Genomic DNA, 23,383 nt, shown 5'->3' with positions numbered 1-23,383 from the left:
CCCACCAAGATTAGCATTTTCCTGTCTGGGCAGATGTCTAGTCACATTTCTGGTGTCATAAAAGAAAATAGAATTTCCAGCGCAACTGATAGTATGAACATAAACAACCATGTGATATAAAAGGAGAAAAGTATTTATATAATACACGAAGACCTCAGATTCTCCTCCAACCAACAGTGTAATTCTAAGTTTTTTTTCGTTTTCAGTATGGTATACCATATGTGAATACAAAAACAAATAAAGAAAACATAGCATAATTCTGTGTTGGCCATATATTAGTGTTCTGTGATTTCCTTTGTGGTGTATGCTTAACATAAAACAAATTTTCCAGTTAATGCCGTTCTTAATTGTCCACCTATAGTTGATGAACTTACTAAACAAAAATAAAATTGGTGCCTTATATAACATTATCTTCTGCCTTCACTACAAACCACCCATTGTGATTGTACTTATAAGTGTTAAACAAAAGTGAAGGCGTTGTGTATAGATTATTTAGCAGTTCTTTTCCTAATGATGTACTGATGTGTTCATTCCGGTTGTGACATGACAACATAAGAATAAAGAGACAATATCTAGTGTGGAATCATTTAAAAAGTATTATTTTAATGTAAAAAAAAATCAACAAAACATATGAATAAAAAAATCAAACTTCATTGGGCATAGTTAAAATACAGATGGATTCCTATAAGATTGAAAAGATGTTAAGCCTGATACATAACATTGTAGTACCCGGGATGTTCACAATGTTGCAACCTCCAGATAATTTTTCAATTAGGACTAATTGTTTGTATGACCCAAAAATTAACTAGGCTTTTCATAGAACAATTATGTATTTGTTTATAGTGGGATGATACAGAGTGAGTTTCGTTTTCTGTCTTAATATTATATAAATATTCAGATATTCATTTCTTTAGAGGTCTTGAAGTTTTCCCTACATATAATAACCCACAACAACATTCTAAACTGTAAATCCAATTTTTAGTGTTTCAAGTCATGAACTGTTCAATTTTATACGTTGTACCATTATGAATTGAAATAATTTAGAATGATTGGTCTTTATAGTTATACATCCAGTACAGTCACCACAGTGGAAAAAACCTTGAGCCTGATTCATTGAGTAAAACAAAAATAATTGAGTAACTGTGCACCTTGGCAAATCCATATTGCATTGGAGGGTGATATAAATTTAAAATGTGGGGACAGATTTATAGTTGGGGTAGGGCATGTCCTAGATCAACTTTACATTTCGGTGTAAAAATAAAGCTATCAAGTATTTGTGTGCTACATGAAAAAGCAGCCAGTATTTAGTTTATGTGCAAAATAATAAACTAACATGCACCCCTTGCATTGTAACATGGTTTTGTCCAGGACAAAATGTGCCCATTTTTTGCCTTACTTTCCTTAATGAATCAGGCCCCTTGTGTCTTAATATATTTTTTTTCGCCTCATACTCCCTGAGTGGTCCTTTGACTATTTTCTTCAATAAATGAACTTAGGTTTACATGGTAAAATTTGGTTTAAGACCGGATAATTATGTAAGAGTCCCCAATATTTTTCCCAATCTTTTCCAATTTTTGTGGTGATGACTGTATTGAGTAATGAAGGCGAATTCAAAATCCTTATAATTCTCATTCATTAAATGCTGTGATGTATTTGTTTTAGGAATCAATACATCTGATGTAAATCTATTGATTCCTAAAAAGAATACATCACAGGATTTAATGAATGACAATCAAATGATGAGATATTCGGCTATTTTGTTCTCTTTTCCAGAATAAAGTCATACTGCCTCAGGAGTACTAAGAGGAATCAGTTTTATAGCACAAAATCCAGTAAAGGATAAAGGGCCTGATTCATTAAGGATCTTAAATGAAGAAGTTTCTTATTTCAGTCTCCTGGACAAAAGCATGTTACATTGCAAAGGGTGAAAATGAGTTTTCTGTTTTGCACATAAGTTAAATACTGACTGTTTTTTCATGTAGCACACACATATCAACTTTAAATTTCAGTGTACAAATAAGCTATCAAGTATTTGTGTGCTACATGAAAAAACAGTCATTATTTAATTTATGTGCAAAACAGAAAACTAAATTGCACCCCTTGCATTGTAACATGGTTTTGTCCAGGAGACTGAAATAAGAAGTTTCTTAAGTTAAGATTCTTAATGAATCAGGCCCAAAATATCTTAATACTTTCCCTATATCCCTAGCTTGAAAAATATTAAACCATTTTCTCAATGCATGTTGTAACCCTACTTTATGTACGGGGCATGGCGCAAATCATATGACTCTTAGGAGACCATGTGAGCCCAATGACAGGTGTTATGTCCAGCTCAGCCCCTGGAGGAGCCTGGAATGTGAACTTCTGAAGCAGCCTCGTGAAGAACATGAAGAGCTCCATTTTGGCCAATGTCTCCCCAGCACAACTTCTCTTACCTAGAACAAAGAAACATGTGACAGAGAATTTATCGCTATAATATTCCAGATGTTTTCTGAATTTTTGAAAAGTTCATTACTTTTGCATTTGTCAGTCTTAATAATCAACTGTTTATCTCTCAATACATTTGTGCATATTGTGACAATGCATTACAGAAGTAGGACTTTTAAGAAATGTATATATAGTACTCCACTGAGATATGTTAGTGCAAAGAAGGTAACAAAAAATGTGTAATAAAAAGGTTATAAGAAAAGATTGCAAAAGATATCGGGCCTGATCTATTGAAATACCTCGATGACTTACTCCAATTTGTGGGTGACATATACGTACAGCAAACAAGTACAGCTTACGAAAGTAGGATGACTCCACAGAATGGGAATCTGTTATGGTGAAGCTTAAAAGGGAGATTTGAGGGAGATTTACTGAGGTTATGTTTGTGGTTTGTAAACCACACACATCACATGAGATTCTCCGAGCAAAACCACTGGATTTACTAACCAGTTGTTTGGAAGTTAAATGCCCAACCCGCTTTTGATTTCTGATGGTTTGCAAATTCCCAATCCATTTGGAGTTTTGTCCTCACCACCAGAAAAAGGCTGATTTTTTTTAGAGATGGCTCTGACAGGCAACAAGGCACGCTATCTGGGCTATCAGAACAGAAAAAAAAAGGGTTAGTATTTATTAGGGACACAATGTTTATTATTTCTGGGGACAATAATAATTTATTTATGAAGCAGCCAATAAGTATTTATTGTTTTAATAAGCCAGTCTAAATGTAATATTTAATAACTGGTGCAATATAAATTTATTGTTTTATTAATGGGGGCAATAACACTGTATTTATGATGGAGACAACCCTTATTATGTAATGATGGGGGCACTTTTTTTAGTACACATTTGTGGCGCTATAAGGGACAGCATGCATGTCCTTGAGAACGATGAAACAACTTGTTTGTGAACGCGGTCAACTTATACAATTTCTCGAGCACACTGTTCTCCCTGATTTTATTAATTCAGTGGTCTCAACCATGACCACCACTGTGACCCTCAAAATTATAGAGATTGTTGTTGTTATTTGTACTCTTCATCTTTTGTGTTTCCCTGAATAAGGAAAGTTACGATCTTTGAGATTGATCTTCTGTCTCTATATTTTGTATGGTTTGAAGTTGTTGATATTTGGCTATATACAATGGCCTGCTCTGCATAAATTATAGGTTCAGTCCATTATGTAGCTACATTAAGGCAATCTATCACAACTAACTCACCAACTGAGAAAGGGATGAATGCTTCATTCTTCACAAAATTGCCGCTGGCATCCAGAAAATGTTCCGGGTAAAACTCTTCTGGTTTTTCAAAGTGATTCTCATCATACAGCACTGAAGTCAGAAGTGGTATTACTTGTGTCCCCTAAAGAGTTGTAAACATTTGCATAAGTGACACTTGTATAGGATAACCGAAGATGTAGAGTTGGGTGCAAGTTACACTGAATCGTAAGTGTAAATTGCATCCCGCAACTTACACAGCATTCCAAGTAGTACGGATCTCTGGATCAGTGTGGCTCAGAATATTATGCAAACTGCACAAACACACCTCTTTATCTGCCTTATGGGCACTTAAGTGTATCAGTCAGAGTAGCCCTGCAAAGCAGACAAATGAATATATAAAGTAACGTAAACAAAATAAATAAATTGTGCTTCTTCCCCTCAAGGGTTGGATAAGCTGTTTGGGAGGGGGTGCACACCTTTTTTTAAAATGTAATTATTTTTTAACTTCTTTTGTTCTTTTGCACCAGGAGAAAGCACCTGCAAAAGATATGTCTCCTAGAAACCTATCTGCAGCTGCTTTCATCTCAGCATGGCATGTAAAGTGCATAAACACACCTGTACATTACTAGGCCCCCCCACTACCTTCCCCGTTCTACCTCTCTAAGGGCAGAGAGATGCAAGAGGGAGACCCGTCTCAGTCTAAGTGTAAACTGAGATGGATCCTTGGCTAAAAGTGCTTTCTGCGATTCTGCGTCCGACTCTACTTCATGTTATGTATCTTTCAGTGCTAATATTGTTAATAATATTGTATTTTTATACCTCTACTCAAAATTCATAGTGCAGTCTGAATGGGAGCAGATTGATACTTTCCTAATTAGGAAAATGTTTTACTGTATTATGGAGTGATAAGGCAACGTAGTTAGCTTGTATCACAGCACTAACTATATAGTAACTTTATGTAAAGCTGGCTCCTGATGGTATGCAATAATATAGTGACCTAATAAACCCCTTTGAAAACAGCACTCTCGCTGCTGTCATCGGTTCAAATGACTCTCAGGACCTGATATAGAGTTGGTGGCAAACTGGTCGTAATTTATATTACAAAAATTAGCGCGAAAAAATAACCTTTTTACATCCATATGCTGAGCTGCACACATCTTAAGATCTGCGGAGTTCTGCACCAGTAGCGTATGCGCCTAATTTGCATCAGGCACACGTCACTGACACCTACATCCCACGTGCACCCATGTTTTTATCCAGTTGTTTTATGTGCAACAAATGCACATTTTGCTTTGGATTGCAATAAAACTTAAAAAACCTCTAACACAGCAAAAATAACTCTCCATTGATTTAGTTAAACATGCATTCAAAAACATAATATATGCCTAAGGGATGCAGGTAGCACTAGTTAGCATCAGAGATGCAATCGCGAACAGCCAATAACAGTTAGTTTGCCAGTGCCGAAGACCATCATCATCATCATCACCTCCTATTTGCACCTGACTACCTGCAAATAATGCAGCTTTCTCAGATATGTATGCATTGCTTTCCAGGTCTGCAAGTATTCGCAATTGCACGATCACACCCTTACTATTCCTGGCCTATGTTTTCAGATGCAGGCTGACATTAGTGTCAAATTCACCCACTTTCTGGGCATGCGCTCATCGATTTCATGCAAGACATGCTGCACAAACTGCAGTGGTAGTCACTGTGCATCAGCCTCTCAGTGTTTACGAACAAGCTCTCTGTGCCTGATAGGTAATCAATTTTTAAAATGTATTAAATCATTATTATAACTTGATTGATTGAATGGAGCTTATTTACATTTTTTGACAGTGCCTTCTGATTGTATACTTGGCAATCTATGTGGCAGTGAACTGGCGGAATCTGACCCTGAACATTGAAAGTGCCTCTACTTAATTGAAAAGGTGGACTTTAAACCATTCACTATTAGAATAGAGACAGAGATAATACATTGTAATTAGTAATCATCCTAATAGAGAAGTTGTTTGCCTCTAATTTTAGGTCTTACATTTCTAATGGTAATTTATTTTAAACCACTTAAGGGTATATTTGTCAAGCTGTGGTTTAAAAAATTGTGGAGATGTTGCCTATAGCAACCAAACAAATTCTAGTTATCATTTTGTACATTCTACAAACTGACAGCTAGAATCTGTGTGGTTGCTATAGGCAACATCTCAACAATTTTCAAACCCGCAGCTTGATAAATTTATTTTCTTTCTTTGATTGATTGCTGTGACAATAATAACATAGTTCCCAGGTTTTAAAGCTTCGTCCCAGGAAATTCTGATTCCACGAAATGCCTCTGTTTCTCAAAACTGACCAACAATAGAAAAAAAGGTAAATTCCTATTATTATGTATATTAAATGCTCACATACCGTTCTTATTTGCTGGACTTTAAAATTTAATATATATTAAATAAGAATATTTACAAAGCAAACACCCTTCAAAAAATGTAATTATCACCAAGTTCGGTAAATAAGATGTGATAACATCATCCTCTGCGACTTTAACTTCCCCATCGACAACCCCACCGACCCTGCTTCCAGCAAACTGCTCACCCTTTCTTCCTCCCTTGGTCTCACTCAATGGACCTCTTTCGCTACCCACTGCCTTGGTCACTCCCTTGATTTTGTCTTCTCCTACCTATGTAGTCTCTCTGACTTCTCCATTTCTCCCTTTCCTCTATCCGACCGCCATCTCCTCTCCTTCTCACTCTCCTCTTCTCCTGCTCCCCTCCCTCTGCCCAAACCTACTCGGCCCATATGCAACCTTGACTCTCTTGATCCGGCCACTCTGTCCTCCTCTCTCAATACTCTCCTTTCTCCCCTTTCCTCCCAGGCCTGCCCCAACCAGGTGGTCTCCCTCTACAATCACAACGGTCACCCCCGCACTCCAAATTTACCCACTTCCTCCAAAAATGCACCCGTACAGCTGAACGCCACTGGAGAAAATCACGCTCCTTGGCTGACTTCCTCCACTTTAAATTCATCCTCTCATCCTGCAGCTCTGCCCTCTCACTCGCTAAACAATCTTTCTTTAAATCCCTCAACTCTTCCCAGTCCTCTAACCCCCGCCGCCTTTTCGCCACCTTCAGCTCTCTCTTGCCCCCCTCTCCTCTATGACTGCCACCGACTTCGCCTCCTTTTTCTCCTCTAAAATCGAGGCCATCCGACTTCAAATCCCCTCCTCCACTCTTCCGTCCTCTCCCCCAGCCACCTACCCCCTAGCCACCTACCCCTTCACTCCTTCTGTCCCACCATGGGTGAAGAAGTCCATTCTCTCATCTCATCCTCCCCTCCTTCTACCTGTCCCCTGGATCCTGTCCCCTCCTACCTTCTTCGCTCCATTTCCCCCACCACCTGCTCCCACCTCGCTCACCTCTTTAATCTTTCCCTCTCCACTGGCATCTTTCCCTCTTCCTTCAAACTTCGCTGCCTATGTGTCATCCTTGACTCCTCTCTCTCCTTTGTCCCTCACATTCTCTCTCTTGCTAAATTCTGCCACTTCCAGCTGCGTAACATCGCACGCATCTGGCACTTCCTCTCCCAAGATGCCACCAAATGTCTTATTCACTCTCTGATCATCTCCCGCTTGGACTACTGCAACCTTCCCCTTACTGGCCTCCCCCACTCTCATCTTGCTCCCCTTTGATTTGTACTTAATGCAGTCGTTAGGCTTATCTTCCTTTCTCGCCGCTCCTCTTCTGTCTCCCCCTTCTACCAAGCCCTTCACTGGCTCCCCTTTCCCTACAGAATCCTGTTAAAGCTCCTCACTCTCACATACAAGGCCTTCGCCAACTCCACTGCTCCCTACATTTCCAACCTCTTCTCTATTCACGTTCCATACCGCCCTCTCCGATATGCCAATGACCGTCACCTCTCTTCCCCTCTGAATACCTCCTCTCATGCTCGAATCCAAGATTTCTCCCGTGATGCGTCCCTCCACTGGAACAAGCTCCCTCCTTCAGAACATCCCCCAATCTGTCCAGTTTCAAACGGGCTTTAAAAACCCACCTTTTTCTCAAAGCCCTCCAGTCTCCCACTTAACTTCCTACCTTATCTTCTGCCTCTACCCCTTCCCTTATCCTTATCCTCCGTTCCTCCTTCTCTCCCTCTCTCCCCTGTGTCTCTCTGTCTGTTTACCCCACCCCTTAGATTGTACGCTCCCTTGAGTAGGGCCAACTCTCCTCCTGTTTTCTCCACTTCTAACTCTGCTCTCAGCTACCTAGCCCTCACCCCTCTGGGGGTCTCCCTGTCATCCACACCCTCCCTCTTGGGCTCCGGCGTATGCGGATCTTCCCCACCCCTCTCTCTAGCTGTGCTTCGAGCTTATTGCTTATTGAGTTACTGTGCTTATTGTTTACTGCACCGTGCCGTCTCACCTCATATTATAATCGTTTGTCCCTGTACGGCGCTACGGACACCTAGTGGCGCCCTATAAATAAAAATTAATAATAAAAAAATAATAATAACATGATAGGGATTGGAGAACTGGCTCAGCACCAAAATATATCTGGAAATGATTTTAAAACGTTGTCAATTTTGTTGTATAAATTATTCATTGTTAATAAAATAAAAAATTGCTTTTAAAATATCTTTGAAGAAATCAATAGCTGCAATGATGGGATCCGTGACAGAATTTGTTTCTTACCTTTGGTAGAAAATAGCCTCTGAATGTGACATCTTGCGTAGTAGCATGCGGGAGGTTATTCGGAACTATATTTCCAAATCTTTGAATCTCGTGAATAACAGCGTCAGTATAGGGCATATCTTTACGGTGAATTACTTGAGGCTCAGATGAACCAATAATATTTTCAATCTCATTTTGGACTTTTCCTGTTTACAAAATAAGAGTTAATAAACACTAAAAACACCTTGAGTCCTCACACTTTTAGATTGCTGATTATTCCTGACACTTAACTCACCAGCAAAAGTATCACTTATTTGATATGTGCATATTACTATATATATAACTTTCCTTTCAGAATATGATGGCAAATCAGAATGTAATAGGTCATTGGTACGGTCTCAATTCTGGAGGCCCTATCTCCAGAAGGATATAAATACATTAGAGACTGCACAAAGAAGGGTAGCTAAAATGGTGCATGGCCTACAGCACAAAACATGTTCGGAAAGACTAAAATAACTTAATATGTATAGTTTGGAGCAGAGAAGGGAAAGGGGGGACATGATAGAGATGTTCAAATATATCAAGGGTTATAACAAGGTACAGGAGGGGAAGAAAAGGAAGAGAAGTATTAGAACACAATGACATGCACTGACACTGGAGAGAAGTAGGTTCAGAGGAAATATGAGGAAAAACTACTTTACAAAAAGGGTAGTGGATAAGTGGAATAGCCTCCCATCAGAGGTGGTAGAGACTAATACAGTAGAGCAGTTTAAACATGCTTGGGATAGACATAAGGAAATCCTTACAGAGAACTAAGGATCAAATAGGGTTTAAGTTTACCATAGGTGAAAAAATGGGCAGACTAGAAGGGCCAAGTGGTTCTAATCTGCCGTCAAATTCTATGTTTCTATGTTTCTATATGATTTAGAGTAATTAACACAAGCAAGATGAACTCTTACTTTGAATTTCTGGGTATTTCATCATCAACAGAAGACCCCATCTCAGAGTGGTTGAGGTGGTCTCCATGCCAGCAACAAAGAGGTCCCCTACAAGCACTTTTAGATTCTCATTGGTGAAATATAGTTCGGGACCAGGCTTTTCCTGAAATGTGTAAGGCATGCATTGTTATAACAGCAACATGCAAAGAAATTTAGTTGATATCACATTAGGTATTTTACCTAAAATGTTAACAGGAACACCATTAAAATATATTAAAAGCATATGTATTACTGCACAGTACGCAATCAACATAATGCTGCATCATCAATATATGTTCAAATTGTATATGTATTTTTGCAATACAGTATACACGGACCTAATTCCTGTGCACCATATTTGTGTGTATATTGTAAGAACAGATGGAGAACTATTAGCCAAAGAGCAGAATCATTGAGCACCAGTCACATAATGTATCAATTCTGCCTGTATCTCTTTGGTAGTTCCTGTACCATAGTTCTTAATGTTTGAAGTCACCCTCTCCATCTAAAATTGTTTGCATTCCCCTGGATTCTGCCACTGATAAGTCTGTCACTGTTTTGGTATTGGGGGAATTATGGGGGTCTGCTGGTAACAAATTACATAGCTTAATCACATAACTATTGCTGTGTTTTATTGACACTCGCCCTATTTTCGACCTCCACTCTGGAAGATCCCAGAGGGGAGGTCAACAGGGCAAGCGCTGGGGTGCATGACAATGTGATTCACGTCATCACTACACCCCAATTGCATTATCATGCAGCAGTGTTGGTGGGGATGTATCGTGTCATCAGGACCCACCTGTCAACACCTGATGACACAGATCGCGCCATCAAAGCCCCATGTTCTATACAAATGGAGAGGCACTATCTGGGAAGGTGGTCTACTCTCCCGGGAGAGACGGAGGATTCTCCAAAATTACGGAGTCTCCCAGATATTCCAGCGGAGTGGGCAAGTATGTTTTCATTAGCAATGCCTCTACCGATAGGAGTTGTACACATACATCCATACTCTCCCGGAGTGTCTGGGAGACCCACAAATTTCAGGGAAATTCTCCCAGACTCTTGTAAAGAGGACAGGGCCTTGATGATGTGTTTTCTGTCATTAGCCCCTGCCGGTTGTGAGGCTTAGCTGTGATGAAACAAACTGCGTCCATTTTGGTTGTACATGAATTATAAAATAATTGCCACCTTCATAATATTTAACTTATGTTTTGAATGCACTATTGCTTCTTGTTATAATTAGGTCATCTACATATTCTGAAATACATAACTTTTACACAAGTACATTTAAAATAATTAGTTGCTAATTGTTTGTTAGTACAATATTTTACAAATATTGCAAAAAGGAAAGTAGGTGTAATAACTTATTTATACTTTAACTAACAGTACAATTTTGAGAACAGGCTTTCAAGAACGTCGCTTTCCACAATCATGAAAGAATAAATAACTGTTGAGAAAAGAAAAGGAAATCTAGGGACCTCAAACAGAACTGATAGACGCCAGACAATAGGTCAATAACTTAGAATCTACTTTAATAAGTGTAATTTAAAAGATAGCAGAAAAGGTAATGATAATACATTGAATGCCTGTCTAAAATCAAGTGGAAGATATTATTTAACGAAAAATATGGAAAATCTCAAGTGTTTAAGACATATAGGGCCTAAGACATTAAGGAGAGCAAAGCAAAAATAATGGAGTAAGTTTTCTCCTGGAGAAACCATGTTACAATTCAAGGGGTGCAAATTAATTTATTAGTTTGCACATAAGTTAAATACTGGCTGCTTTTTCATGTAGGACACACATACTTTATTGCTTTATTATTACACTGAAATTTAAAGTTGATCTAGGAAATGCTCTATCCCAACTATAAATCTGTTCCCACATTTTAAATTTACCTCCCCCTCCAATGCAACATGGTTTTGTCCAGGTGCAAGGTTACTCCTTTTTTGTGCTTTTCTCTCCTTAATGACTCAGGCCCATAATATTTCCAGATAGAAAAAGGAAATGGCAACTAGCAAGACTTTTACTTTCACTTTGAAATGGCAATAGAAGACTTACAGGGGGGAATTCAATTCCCCCTTAACACTGCAGCGTTAAACCTATTACCTTTAATACGGTAATTTTAACACTGATTTCTTCTTGCGGCTCAGGGAGTAAAAGACTGGCGCTGAAATTACCGTATTAACAGTAATAATGTGCACTATTATCGCAATATCGGTAATAGTGCGCAGGCCACGTTACTTTTGACAGTAGCGCGGCCAATTGAGTATGCCCCACAGAATGCAATTGGCTTCTCTGGAAAAGACACACTTTTTTCATTTGCACTAATTTTAATAAATATTCCTTCCCCAACACACATAATTTATATTTTATCTACTTTGGTTGTAATTCATTGGCAAATTCCCAGTCTGCTTATAACACGTGTGTTTCCTTATCTTACTTTCTCTCCTCTTATTCACAACAAATGGATGTAAAATAAAATACTTGTATACATTGATATAATATTTGTATTGACAACATAAGTAATAAAAGTTGGTGAGTACATGGTCCTGTAGACATCGTTTCACATCCTATGCCATTTGCCTCACTATATAGGCTAATGTACTGCAATACTATATACTGAGATGCCATTTGGTGCAATGTACAGATAAAGTATATTGTGTTGTAATGATTTCTGCACTATTGCTGAGGATTGATTGAATGAAAATTAGGCATATTTTAAAAAATATATCATAAAGAAGTCAAAAAGTGCTACAATACCTCTTGTTGTTTCACCAGGAATGTGTCGATAAGACTCCTCTGGTCATTAACATCCAATTGTTTCTTACGGGCAGTGAAGGTCTCACTAATAAATCTCTGCATTTCTTCTACATTATTAGCCACAGTTTTGTAAAATCCAGGAAACCAGCGCATCACAGTTGGATACGTGTTGTACAACTTACAGAGAAAGAAGAAGATATATTTATATATAGACACACAACAGGTAATTAAAGCTCAGGGAGCAATTCTGATTTAGATAAACTTCATTTAAAAACATTTTGGAGGTGTGAAAAATTATGCTATAACTTATTTGAAAAGCTGTCCCAGAAGACTTAAGCAAAGAGAAGGGAAAGAATATACTTTTAGATGTTTACAACACCAGTGATAACAAATTACATTAAAAAGTCAATGTTGGAACTCCTGAAGACAGAAATTGTCCTTACTCATTGGACACCGGTAGAGTAGATGGAAGACAACAATTCATGTAGATTGATGTTGTGTTAGGGCTGGTCCAATCAATCTGCCCAAGGAGAGTGCTAGGCTAGACAAACCAACATTTGGAACTCAGTGGGGGAATTTAGATGCTGTAGATGTGCCGCCAGAAACATCGACTGCGCACATTGCTGGCCAATATTGTACCGAAATCTCTGCTCATTTTCTTTTGCATGTCACCTGTGTTTTTTTACATATTTTTGTATCATGTTGTGTCTTGGTTCTATTTTCTGTGTATGTAATATACGGCGCAGCGGACCCTTTGTGGCGCCTTATAAGTCAAAGTTAATAATAATAATAATAATCTCTATGGGACATGAGGGAAAATAAGAAGAGATTTTAGTAAAATCTCATCCTCAATGTGCCTCCGCGGACTGTCCCGGAGATACATAGTGGCACCACACGTCTAATTGAATTCTTCCCAGTGTGTCCATTTTGGTGGGGCCCATATGCTATTTCTATTGTTTCAAGGACATTGAAATGTAATTATGTTAATGAAAGGAAGTGAAAAGACTTGGAGGGGTGAGCCCGACAGAACGCACAGCTATAGCCAACTCACTTTGGGTCACCCTTTTAGGATTACTTATTTCCTCAGGAGTGTCCCATGCACAGAAGAAAGTGGTCATGTGGGAAAGATTGCCATTCTAAGGGGCATATTCAATTAGTTTTCCGGTTCGCGGTAAGGCGCGTTACCGCGAATCCTGCGCACTATTGCCGTTAATACGGTACCGCATTAACGCGGATTTTCGTACGCAACCCTATGGGCTGCGAACGAAAATCCACATTATTGCGGTACCGTGTATTGACTATGCGGCCCGTTCCGGCGCGATCCCGCGGACCGGAAAGCTAATTGAATATGCCCCTAAAGGTGAGATGGGTGGGCATTCTATTTTGAAAAAGATATGTCTTTTAAAGGAAAGTTACAATTCCATTAAAGACTGCAGAATGTTACAGAGGAGGAGCATGCAAACAACACACTAAATATAAACAAAACTATACAAATTCTTCAATTGGACTGATCAAGTTATAAGTAGTATTCCGTAGTGAATATGTTTTATTGTACTCAGCAGGAAAAGGTTGCTGATAAAATCTTTAAGATCAGCATTGTTGACAGTAATAGACTGAATAAAATATGAAGTTTAGTTGCTTACCAGGGACATTGGGCTACCAGCTAATTTCATATTTTCATTGATAATTTTCATAAGCCTCAAAAGTTTTGCATCCTCATAATCAAATCGATGACCGATTAATATGGAAACAATTATATTAGCAACAGCTGCATTTATAATCATATTATTGTCAAATGGTTTTCCTGAAATCACATATAAAAACAAAGGAAATTAATAAATAATATCCCTAATAAATCTAATATTTGCCCAAGAAATATGGGTTTTCATTTATTATTATGACCAGTGGTGGACGTGGGGGTGTATACTGTGGTATGCCACACCACCACTTCTCTTACTGCCTTCATTGTAAAACTATCAAATTCCATTGACTTATATTCCCCTTACATTTTTCATACCGCCGCTTCTAAATTTCCTCTTCGACCACTGATTATGGCCCTGTGGTTTCCACATTTACCACCTACCTTACCTTTGAAGCATAATTATTCCTCCCTCCCACTGGATATATGTAAACTAGGAGTGCAAAGAAGCAGTTAGACTATTGTGAAACGCATAGAGAGATATGTCTCACATATGTAAATTGTTGGACATAGCAGACATGGAAATCAGGGACCTGCTGGAATAGAGCAGAATCTATTGTCTCGATGGAAGGTGGCTGGTGTAAGCAGGATGCCATTAAGCTTACCCGTTCTGTGTCTGCAATTATTTTATATCCAATTTAAATGATCAGTTTCTGCTTTATGTTCCATTTTACTTTTTTAGCTAATAAATCTTAATATTTCATTTAGGTGGACTTGTGTCTCAGCTCCCATGATTCTGAAGCTTTCAGTCACTTTCACTCTACTTTAATCTGAGGGACGAGCTTACCTAATGTTTGCACCTCATCTCACTTGTCCAAAATTATATCCACAGTGATCACTATATATTATTATCTTTTAATTTGTTGGGTTTGCCCTGTATTACATTTCCTCTAAGGCTGAGACATTTGGTGGTGTTTTGAGGCATTTATCTATTCTGGGCTGCAAATGAGGATCCCAGTATAGACAGACTGTATTAATATTATCATAAATTTGCACAATATTAGTAATGCATTAGACTCTCACATGAGACTTCAATAGGTTTCCGCTGTGGCCAACATAATAAATGTGATGGCTGCAGCTATTATTAAATCAAGTTTTCATGAGTCTATTAGTGCTGATTGACACTTTATATCTCTTTTTGCCTAGATTATCTGCACAAGGGGAATATACAGGAGATGTCATAGGTTGCTTAATTGATTTCTAGTTTGTTAATACAACATATATTAACAAATAGGAAATGGATTGGTAATTGTATATTGGAGCCTGCTGAGAAATATGATCTGGATAAATACTTTAATCAGATAATTTATATTGTGTTGAAATTCAAATGGAATGGAAGTAATTTTTACTTAGGAATTTGACTTTCAAATGGAATACAGGTCCCAGCAGTTTTGCTAGAAGGTACAGAATATGCTCCAGTGTCTTAAAATCAGCATTGTGTTTTATAACCAATAAATATATTCTATATTTATAGAGGACATAAGTAGAGACACTGAATGAGCTACCTGAGAGGTAGGAGATGACCCAGAGGATTGCAGTGTCATGAAAGCCAAAGGAGTGATCCATGTCAAGGAGAAGATAGTGGTCAACAGTGTCTAAACCTGCAGAGAGGTCAAGGAATATGAGAATGGAAATGTGGACTTTTGACTTGGATAGGAGTAGGTCATTGGTCACTTTGGTGAGAGTGGTTTTGGTCGAGTGAACAGGGCGGAAGCCCGACTAAAGGGGGTCTATGAGAGAGTGGGAGGAGGGAAAGTGGGCAAGACTTTTGAAGACAAGTCATTCAAGAATTTTGAATGCAAAGGAGGTAAAAATAACTAAGAGCAATACCAGCCAAGTAGCATTATCTTAGATCCACGGAATTACTTTTACAGTCCTTTCAGCAAGGGACTTACGTGCTTTAAAAGTTAATTACTCACTTTCTTACATGCCTCTTCCCACATGACAGAGGAGATGTGCACTTTGATGTGCACTGGTTGAACCAAGTTCAATTGTAGTGAATAAGAAGGGAGGATGTCCGGGCTCATATTATTTTCTTTGCAAATGTATTGATGCATGCCAGCTGAAAACTCCAGCTCACAAGTAGATAAGTTAGAAGCATCTTTGATGTATGCTTATTTCTTTTTATAAGAAATCTTCAGAAAAGTTAACACTAATTTACAAAAATCAAATTATTAATTTGAGGGATAAGATTTTAAAAAAATTATTTGGTTTAGAGGGCCCTTCACGCACAATGTTTTTAAGGAAAGTAATGCATAAAACTATGTAACTCCATGCCAATGTCATAAATGCCTTTTGATGTGTGTAGGAAATCCTGTGACACTCATGTCATGTGATCATTCAGAGCCAATGTGCTGAAAACTGGCAACTTATCAAAGTGGCTTACTCTCCCCGCATATCTGGGGAACACCTCCTGGACTCCTGAGAGAGCATAGCATTCTCCCACAAATTAGCTATTCTGCTTGTGAGGTGGGTGGAAACATGCCTTAATAATGCTAATTGCACAGCAATTGTCCATCTGGTTATATGGATGGTGTCATTATGTCACGCCCACTTCTGCATCTCCCAGAAAGCAGTTAAGGAAAGTAGGCAAGTCTGAGTTTGAGCATGTTCTGCCAGAATATGGGATATTCACACTCTCACTTTTATTTCTGGATATGCACACTTTCTCAGACGATGGCTCTAATTTCATGCAGGCATGATAAGGGGACTATGGAAGAAACTATAAAGCTGAGCAAATGTGACATAAAATTTAACAAGCTGTAAAAGTTCGATAAAAGCAGTCACTGACCTTTGTAGGAGTTTATATGTTTCACTAAACAGTCACTTTCTTCACTAATACGGTTTTCAATTGTTTTTCTGCCCATCCCAAAATCTCGTAGAGTGGATAGAGTGAAACGTCTCATCACTTTCCAGTTCTCACCATGAGAAAAAACAACTCCTGAGTGGAAGAGAAAGATATGATAAAAATAAGCAAAGCACAAAAAGGAAAACTTATGTCTAGTGCTGACTTCATGTGTGTCACTTACCCACTGCCTTATAAAAGAGGAATGGTTGAGTTTGTTTATACTTATTAGGATAATAGGGGTGTGAAAATATTTACCTTCTTAAACCTCCCTACATTTCTTATTCAGTAAATGATCAGTAGGAACTGTGATTTGTAGCAGGTATATTCTGATTCCCATCCAGCACTAACATTAGCATTTGACACTCCCGTAGTCACCTAGGGGCATATTTAAGAAAGCACGATAGTGCTCTTACCGGCAAGATAAGGTACCTTCGTGTCCTCCGCAAATTTATTAAAGGTGCTTTGCACTCCTCTTTGTTTTTGGGAGCAGTCACCATTCAACAGTATGGTGACTGCTCCCAGCTCAAATCTAACAAGTTCCGAAAAAACATTTTTTTCGGAAACTTGTCTTGATAATGTACGCCAGCTTCATTATCATAAATGGAAAAATCCAATGCTGTCAGCTCTGCTCCGCGTAATTAATGTATGAAGAGGAACGAAGATGACCAGTAGGAGATCCTGAGACAGCGCGTCCCGAATAGGGGGGTAAGTATGATTTTTTTTTATCACAGAAACAGCAGTTTTTCGGAACTGCTGTTTCTGTGATCCGTTTTTCATAAATTTGAGAAATAGTTCAATACTTATCCATGCGATAAGGATTGATAACTATTTCTCAGTTTAGCCGATGATTGATAAATGTGCCCCCTAGTATCTCTATTCGGTGGTGGGGATACCGACACCCTATAGACCTACAAAACAAGACTGAAGCGTGTAGTGAACAAACTTATTAAAATATACACTTACCTTCTCCCCGACACAGGATATTCTTGGAGACGCCGCTCTGTTACTGCTGTTAAATGCAAAGAGGCTGGATGCCGGCGCTGCATTGTGACGTTAACTGTCACAATGCAGCGCCGGCATCCAGCCTCTTCGGATTTTATAGCAGTTGCAGAGCGGCCTCTCCAGGAATGCCCTGTGTCGGGCAGAAGGTAAGTGTCTATTTTAATAAGTTAGTTCATTATACGCTTCGGTATTATACCCCTGGTTTTCTCTGCTGATGATCCTGACCATTTAGTGCACCTTCAATACTTAAAGAAATTTATTTTGATATATACCTGGTGTCGGTCTGAGTGATATAAAAAGCTCACATTCTCACAGACCGTTTGAAGTGCTCTTGATGTGCACTAGTAAAATTGCTTGGTTATGAACCTAGATGATCTATTTCTTGATAACCATAGTGTATGGGTTATTGTCTGGTGATCACACATAACCACCAGACAATAACTTCTCAAGGGCCACATATATCACAAGGGGATGCCCTTCAGACTTTAAGTGTCAGGATGGGGGAGGACACTTTTAGTGCCCTTCCCCACTCCATGCACTGCCTCTTCCCTGGCCCCCACCTGCAGGACATACCAGTGAGGGACTGGTAAGTATAATTTTTAATTATTTGAACCTCATTTGTGGTTCTCGTCTTAAACACTTTAGTGGTATATGTGCAGGACGAGTCCCACTCCTCCTCAGCACTGATAGGGTTAATAAATGAGCTCATTGGACATTGACATATACATTTGTGAGTGAAAAATCTAATGTGCGTAGTAGTAACTAAAACAATCATGTGTGGAAAAGACAGTTTTAGTGATAAAAGTATAAAATTATCAAAAACATATTACGCATGTAGTAAATAATTCAATGCAAAGCATAACCAATAAATTGCAACAGCTGCACTCCCTAGGTGTAAAGTCTGTTATGAAAAGAAAGAGAGCCCCCTTAATAGTATATTATTAGGATGCCTCTTTTTTTTTTCATATACATCTTTTAGTAAATATTAACAATTGCAAAAAATTAAACACATATAATTTATGTAAAATATTTTTACAAGTGTATGCATCATTTATATACATCCCTTCCTCAGTTACCACTGTGGTGAAGGTCCTTCTGCTGGAGCCCTCCACCTTTTACTCTATAAAAATGCTGGTCTCTGCTATTCACCGAACCCCTGGAAGAGAGGCACCATGAACATCCCATTAGATGGATCCTGAGTATCACCCATAAGGTGTGATACTCAGAAGAAGTACTGAAATCCAATGAATATTTTAAATTTTTGATCATATGCTAATTTAGGACAGTCTCTCTCTCCAAATTAGTTCCAGTACCAGAACTTAGTTGGAGAGTGAGCGAAGTGGATCTAACTTGGAGAGGGAGGATGTCCTAAACTATCAAGAAAAGAATACAAAAATTAGCATATGATCAAAAATGAAAATAGTGATTGGATTTCAGTGACATCTGTAGATAGAGAGTAGTATGCAATATCATATATATATATATATCTCAATGAACAAGCAAATAAAAAAAACCTAAAAACTACTAATAGCACTACTGCTATTACAATAATAATAATAATAATAATAATAATAATAATAATATTAGTGATAACAGTGACAGTTATATAATTTATACAATAACTATTACCATGTCCTTTAAGTATATCATGGAATAATGGCACTTTTGCTCTTTCAGAAAATTCATCTGCGTGGTTTACAAGAGCATCTTTCACTGTCTCATATCCGGTCAGGACGACCATTTTCTCTTCTCCTATGTGTATAGTGAAAACTGAGCCATACTTCTGGGAAAGCTGCAAAACAACATAACATCAGTTATTGGTGTATTTCTTTTATTAAACACAGCTACTACATCTCTATGGGTTTTTGTCAAACTCTACTAGCCAAGCAACAATATGGCTATATGAATTCTTCTTTTGAATATTAAAAACAGATATCCATCCTAATACCAAGAAAGAATGAATCACATAGAATTTAATATTATTATATTCCTTATAATTTGTCACATTTAGGGTCTAAAGGTAGTGAATTCCCTATTGCCAATCAAGGTTAGAGCTGGCAGCAAAGAGGTGCGGAATATAAATGACCCCCAGTATTCACAAAAGATAACCGCAAGGAGGATTCAGCTTTGCTGCAGGGAGATCTGCTGGTTGGGGCCATGTGAACTGCCTCATAGTGTGACACACTGGTAACAGAGAACAGCAAGATGCTGAATCAGCAAGCTGGAGGAGGGTCAGCAGCACCAAAGTCAGATACACCGGATGTCACATTGAAGTTCCAAGTCAGCAGTCAGAAGAGGAGTCAAACAAGCTGCGGTTTGCAACATTAGGACACAGATGAGGTAAAAAATCAGGATCAGGATCCAACAAGCCAAGATCAGGAATACAGGGAGACATAGTATGGTAAGAGGTAGGAGAAGGTACTAATGCTGGAGTCAGGAAACCTAATAATCTGTACAGCGCTGTGGAGTTAGTGGCGCTATATAAATAAATGATGATAATCTGGCACTGCAAAGTGCACAGAGTGATGTTTAAATAGGTCCGCCAGAATGAATTAATTTAGCCTGATGACATTGGTGTCAGCAGACAACAACTTGAAAACCCTGTATATGCCAATATGAAGTGCAAGGGCGATGGCGGAGTAAGTGAGAAGTAATCCTGGGTACAGTAAGTGAGAATTAGACGCCTTGTCCGGTGGGACTGTACCTCCCCCAGACCTTTTAAGGTTGGACGCTTATTCCACAGCAAAGGGCTTGTTGGGAAATTTATTATGGAACAGTTTGAGAAAATGAGGATCATTGAATGTGGGAGGCCTTTATAACCTTTCCAGTCAGCAAGCAATTGTAAGATGCCTTTGGACAAACTAGAATTCAAAATTTGACTGAGCTTATATTCAGTTTGTTCCAGTACTCTAATGAAGGATGCAGGAGAGCTGGAAAGGGAGAAATGATTTTTAATAAAAGGTTTCAGTAGAGAGGCTTAAAAATATGTATGGAATACATAAAGAACAGGACGGTTCTGGCTTAACCACTTCTAGAATCTTGAATGTTCCACTAAAATGAAGAGCAAATTTCATACTAGAGACCCAGGTGGAGATTCTGGTTAAAAAGCTATACATTCTCACCTGAAGTTCATTTGGAGATTACAAGTGTTTTCTTATCAGCAGTGGCTTTATAGCATAGTGAAGACTTTGGTCTGCGGACAATAAGTTGTGGGTAAGCTGTTTAGACACAAATTGAGAACCACAATTGGACACAATTGCAAGCAGAGAACCAAGTAAGCGGAAAAGCTTTTTAACAAAAATACAAGCCATCGTAGGACCAAAACTGAGGCCCTTGATAGGGACAAATTGAGCTGCTTTGGTAAACCAGTCCACAACCACCAAGATGGTATTGAACGCTTTGGACTGGGGAAGGTGTATAATAAAGTCCATAGGAAGATGATTTCATGGTTTATCTGTGATGGATAATTGAACTAGAGACCCCATAGGACATTTATTAAGCACCTTATGTTGGGCACAGAAGGAAAAGGCTGGAACATAACCTATTACATCTTGAGAGAGTGTAGATCACCAATAATTCTGGTCAATTTAGTACAAGGTTGGTATGGAAGCAAAAAATTAATTTGCAAGAAAAATTATCAGGTTACTTGTCTGGGATTGCAAAGAATGTGTTAGCAGCCTGCAGATAGATAAGTTTATTGTGATCTGTATTTAAAGTTCTTGGAGAGGAGCTCCTTATGGCCAGTGTTATAATTTTATTCAGCTGGTTAAGTTTTACAGGAGAAAAATCCACACGGTTGGAGATTCCCAGAGGGAGCTCACTGGCAGAGAACTGCGCCTATGCCAATACAGGAGGTATCAATCTCCCTGAAGAAGGGACAAGAGGTATTAGGCTGCCTTAAATGGGAGTGGCAGCAAAGTCCTGCTTTAGTTGACTTAAAGCGAGGGATGCTTCAGGAGGCCAGTGTTTTGGGGTTTGCAGAATTTCTAGTTAGAGCCATGTCCTTCTTCATAAGAAAAGAGAAACCAGCCCATGCTAAAGAAGATGATTTTCGAATAAATCCCCAATCCAAATTTTGCATCTTACCGGGCAGTAGTACAATTGCACAGTCCCACTGGCTATGGAGAGGCAGTTTTTCAGCTTTTTGTTTACTAAAGACATCTGCATAAGGGGCACAATGTATTGTAAGAAAAGTTCAGTTTAAAAGAACATATAGGCATATCTGAACAAGGGGCAACCTTTTGAAGACACTGGTGGTATCAGCTGCAATGCCAGAATGAAACCTGAGTGGAATGCCAGTTGAGACTGGAGAGTGAAGTCCAACCAACAAAGCCACCATAGGAGCAAAATATTTTCCTTATGCTTTCCATCGACAGTCTTGCAGAACCACCAAAACTTCTACAAACTTGATCATTTTGGGTCTATAAAACATTGCGTTTGGCAAACTTTCAGTTTTGGTGGCCCAGTGTTCACTGTGGTGTTCGAAAGTATGTACACATTGGAAAACAACCCGAGGAAACCCTTTTTGCTTGCTTCTGCCTCTACCATTACCAAATAGGCTATGGGATTCCATAGCCTTAAAATTTTTGGTAGATCTCCCTATTTCCAAAGGCTTCTGCTATTATGAATGATATCCTAAATAAGGTTGGCCACCAGACCAAAATGACACATTTCATTACACTTAAAAATGTTTCTCATGATTAGAAACTGCTAATGCACTGATTCAGGAGGTGTCATGGATGAGGTACATAGACAACGTGTTTTTTATTTGGAAAGGGAATCATTCTAGCCTAAAATCATTTTGCGATTATCTTAGTAGGAATAATATCAATATTGAATTTACATGTAAATGAATGTAAATGCAGCCTTTTTTAGGTCACACTTCTCGCCCCTTAAAAGTCAAGTTAGCGGAACACCTCCACAATATCATTCAGTGTCCGCCCATTATAAAATACATCATCATTGCTCCATTTGGGGCCTTAAGAACTTTAGGGTTATTGATAAATGTGATAATAATTGGAGGCGGAGGGATTCTTCAATTACCATAGCTAAATGTGAGATGAAGTGGATATATTAATTAAACACTTTATCCCCAAGAGGATTAAACCAAGATTTCAACCTAAGAGAAGGGGTAGGGCTGCGCTGTGGAAACTCTAACACCTATAGTCAATCAATATAATTGGAGTCTCTCATACAGAGTTAGAAGAAAATCCTTAAAAACATATACAATAAAACAATACAATATTTATTCACCAAACAAGGTAATCATAAAAGATCCAAGATGATATGTATATACACAACACCATCAACAACTGGCAATTGAACCTGCAAATGGATCATATATGATAAACATAGAAGGACCTTCAGTGCTGAGGTTGTTTTTTTGATTTTGTTTTAAGGACTTGGGAATCCCTGTGTATTGTATATTTATCTCTATCCATTTATCAATTTTGGAAATACATACATATATATATGTGTATACTTCTTATATTTAGATACACATTTTTTATATCTTTCCATTCCACAGTGTGTGCTATTAACCCCTTGTGGGATTGGTAAAGATTTCAACCTAAAATGTTTTTTGACGGATGATTGAAGTACCTCCTATTTATTATCTTCACAGGTATTTTCCTATAATATGCAATAATTAATGAGGGAAACTCTATCCACTATAAAGGGAATGAAGTATATTTATCGCCCTTCTAAACATTATTTTATTGTAATGTTAAATGTAACAATTAC

The 23,383-nt window shown here is 38.4% G+C and overlaps 1 protein-coding gene across 6 annotated transcripts in view; it reads right to left on the bottom strand.

Annotated features, from left to right (window-relative positions):
• Positions 1–586: 586 nt before the first annotated feature.
• Positions 587–23,383, bottom strand: part of LOC142143439 (cytochrome P450 2K4-like) — a 39,872-nt gene continuing 17,075 nt past the window's right edge. For all 6 annotated transcript variants that reach the window (XM_075201281.1, XM_075201282.1, XM_075201286.1 and 3 more), the window contains 8 exons: positions 19,271–19,433; positions 16,583–16,732; positions 13,736–13,896; positions 12,093–12,269; positions 9,315–9,456; positions 8,377–8,561; positions 3,702–3,843; positions 587–2,435 (listed from right to left, as the gene is read on the bottom strand). In XM_075201281.1, coding sequence (XP_075057382.1) covers positions 2,257–2,435; positions 3,702–3,843; positions 8,377–8,561; positions 9,315–9,456; positions 12,093–12,269; positions 13,736–13,896; positions 16,583–16,732; positions 19,271–19,433 — 1,299 coding nt within the window. In that variant the 3' untranslated portion in view covers positions 587–2,256. The remainder of the gene's footprint in view (positions 2,436–3,701; positions 3,844–8,376; positions 8,562–9,314; positions 9,457–12,092; positions 12,270–13,735; positions 13,897–16,582; positions 16,733–19,270; positions 19,434–23,383) is intronic.

Source organism: Mixophyes fleayi, chromosome 3 (assembly GCF_038048845.1).
Source record: "Mixophyes fleayi isolate aMixFle1 chromosome 3, aMixFle1.hap1, whole genome shotgun sequence".
NCBI lineage: Eukaryota > Metazoa > Chordata > Amphibia > Anura > Limnodynastidae > Mixophyes > Mixophyes fleayi.
The sequence above is the reverse complement of the archived record's forward strand: the minus strand, read 5'-3'. Positions and strand labels throughout refer to the sequence as shown.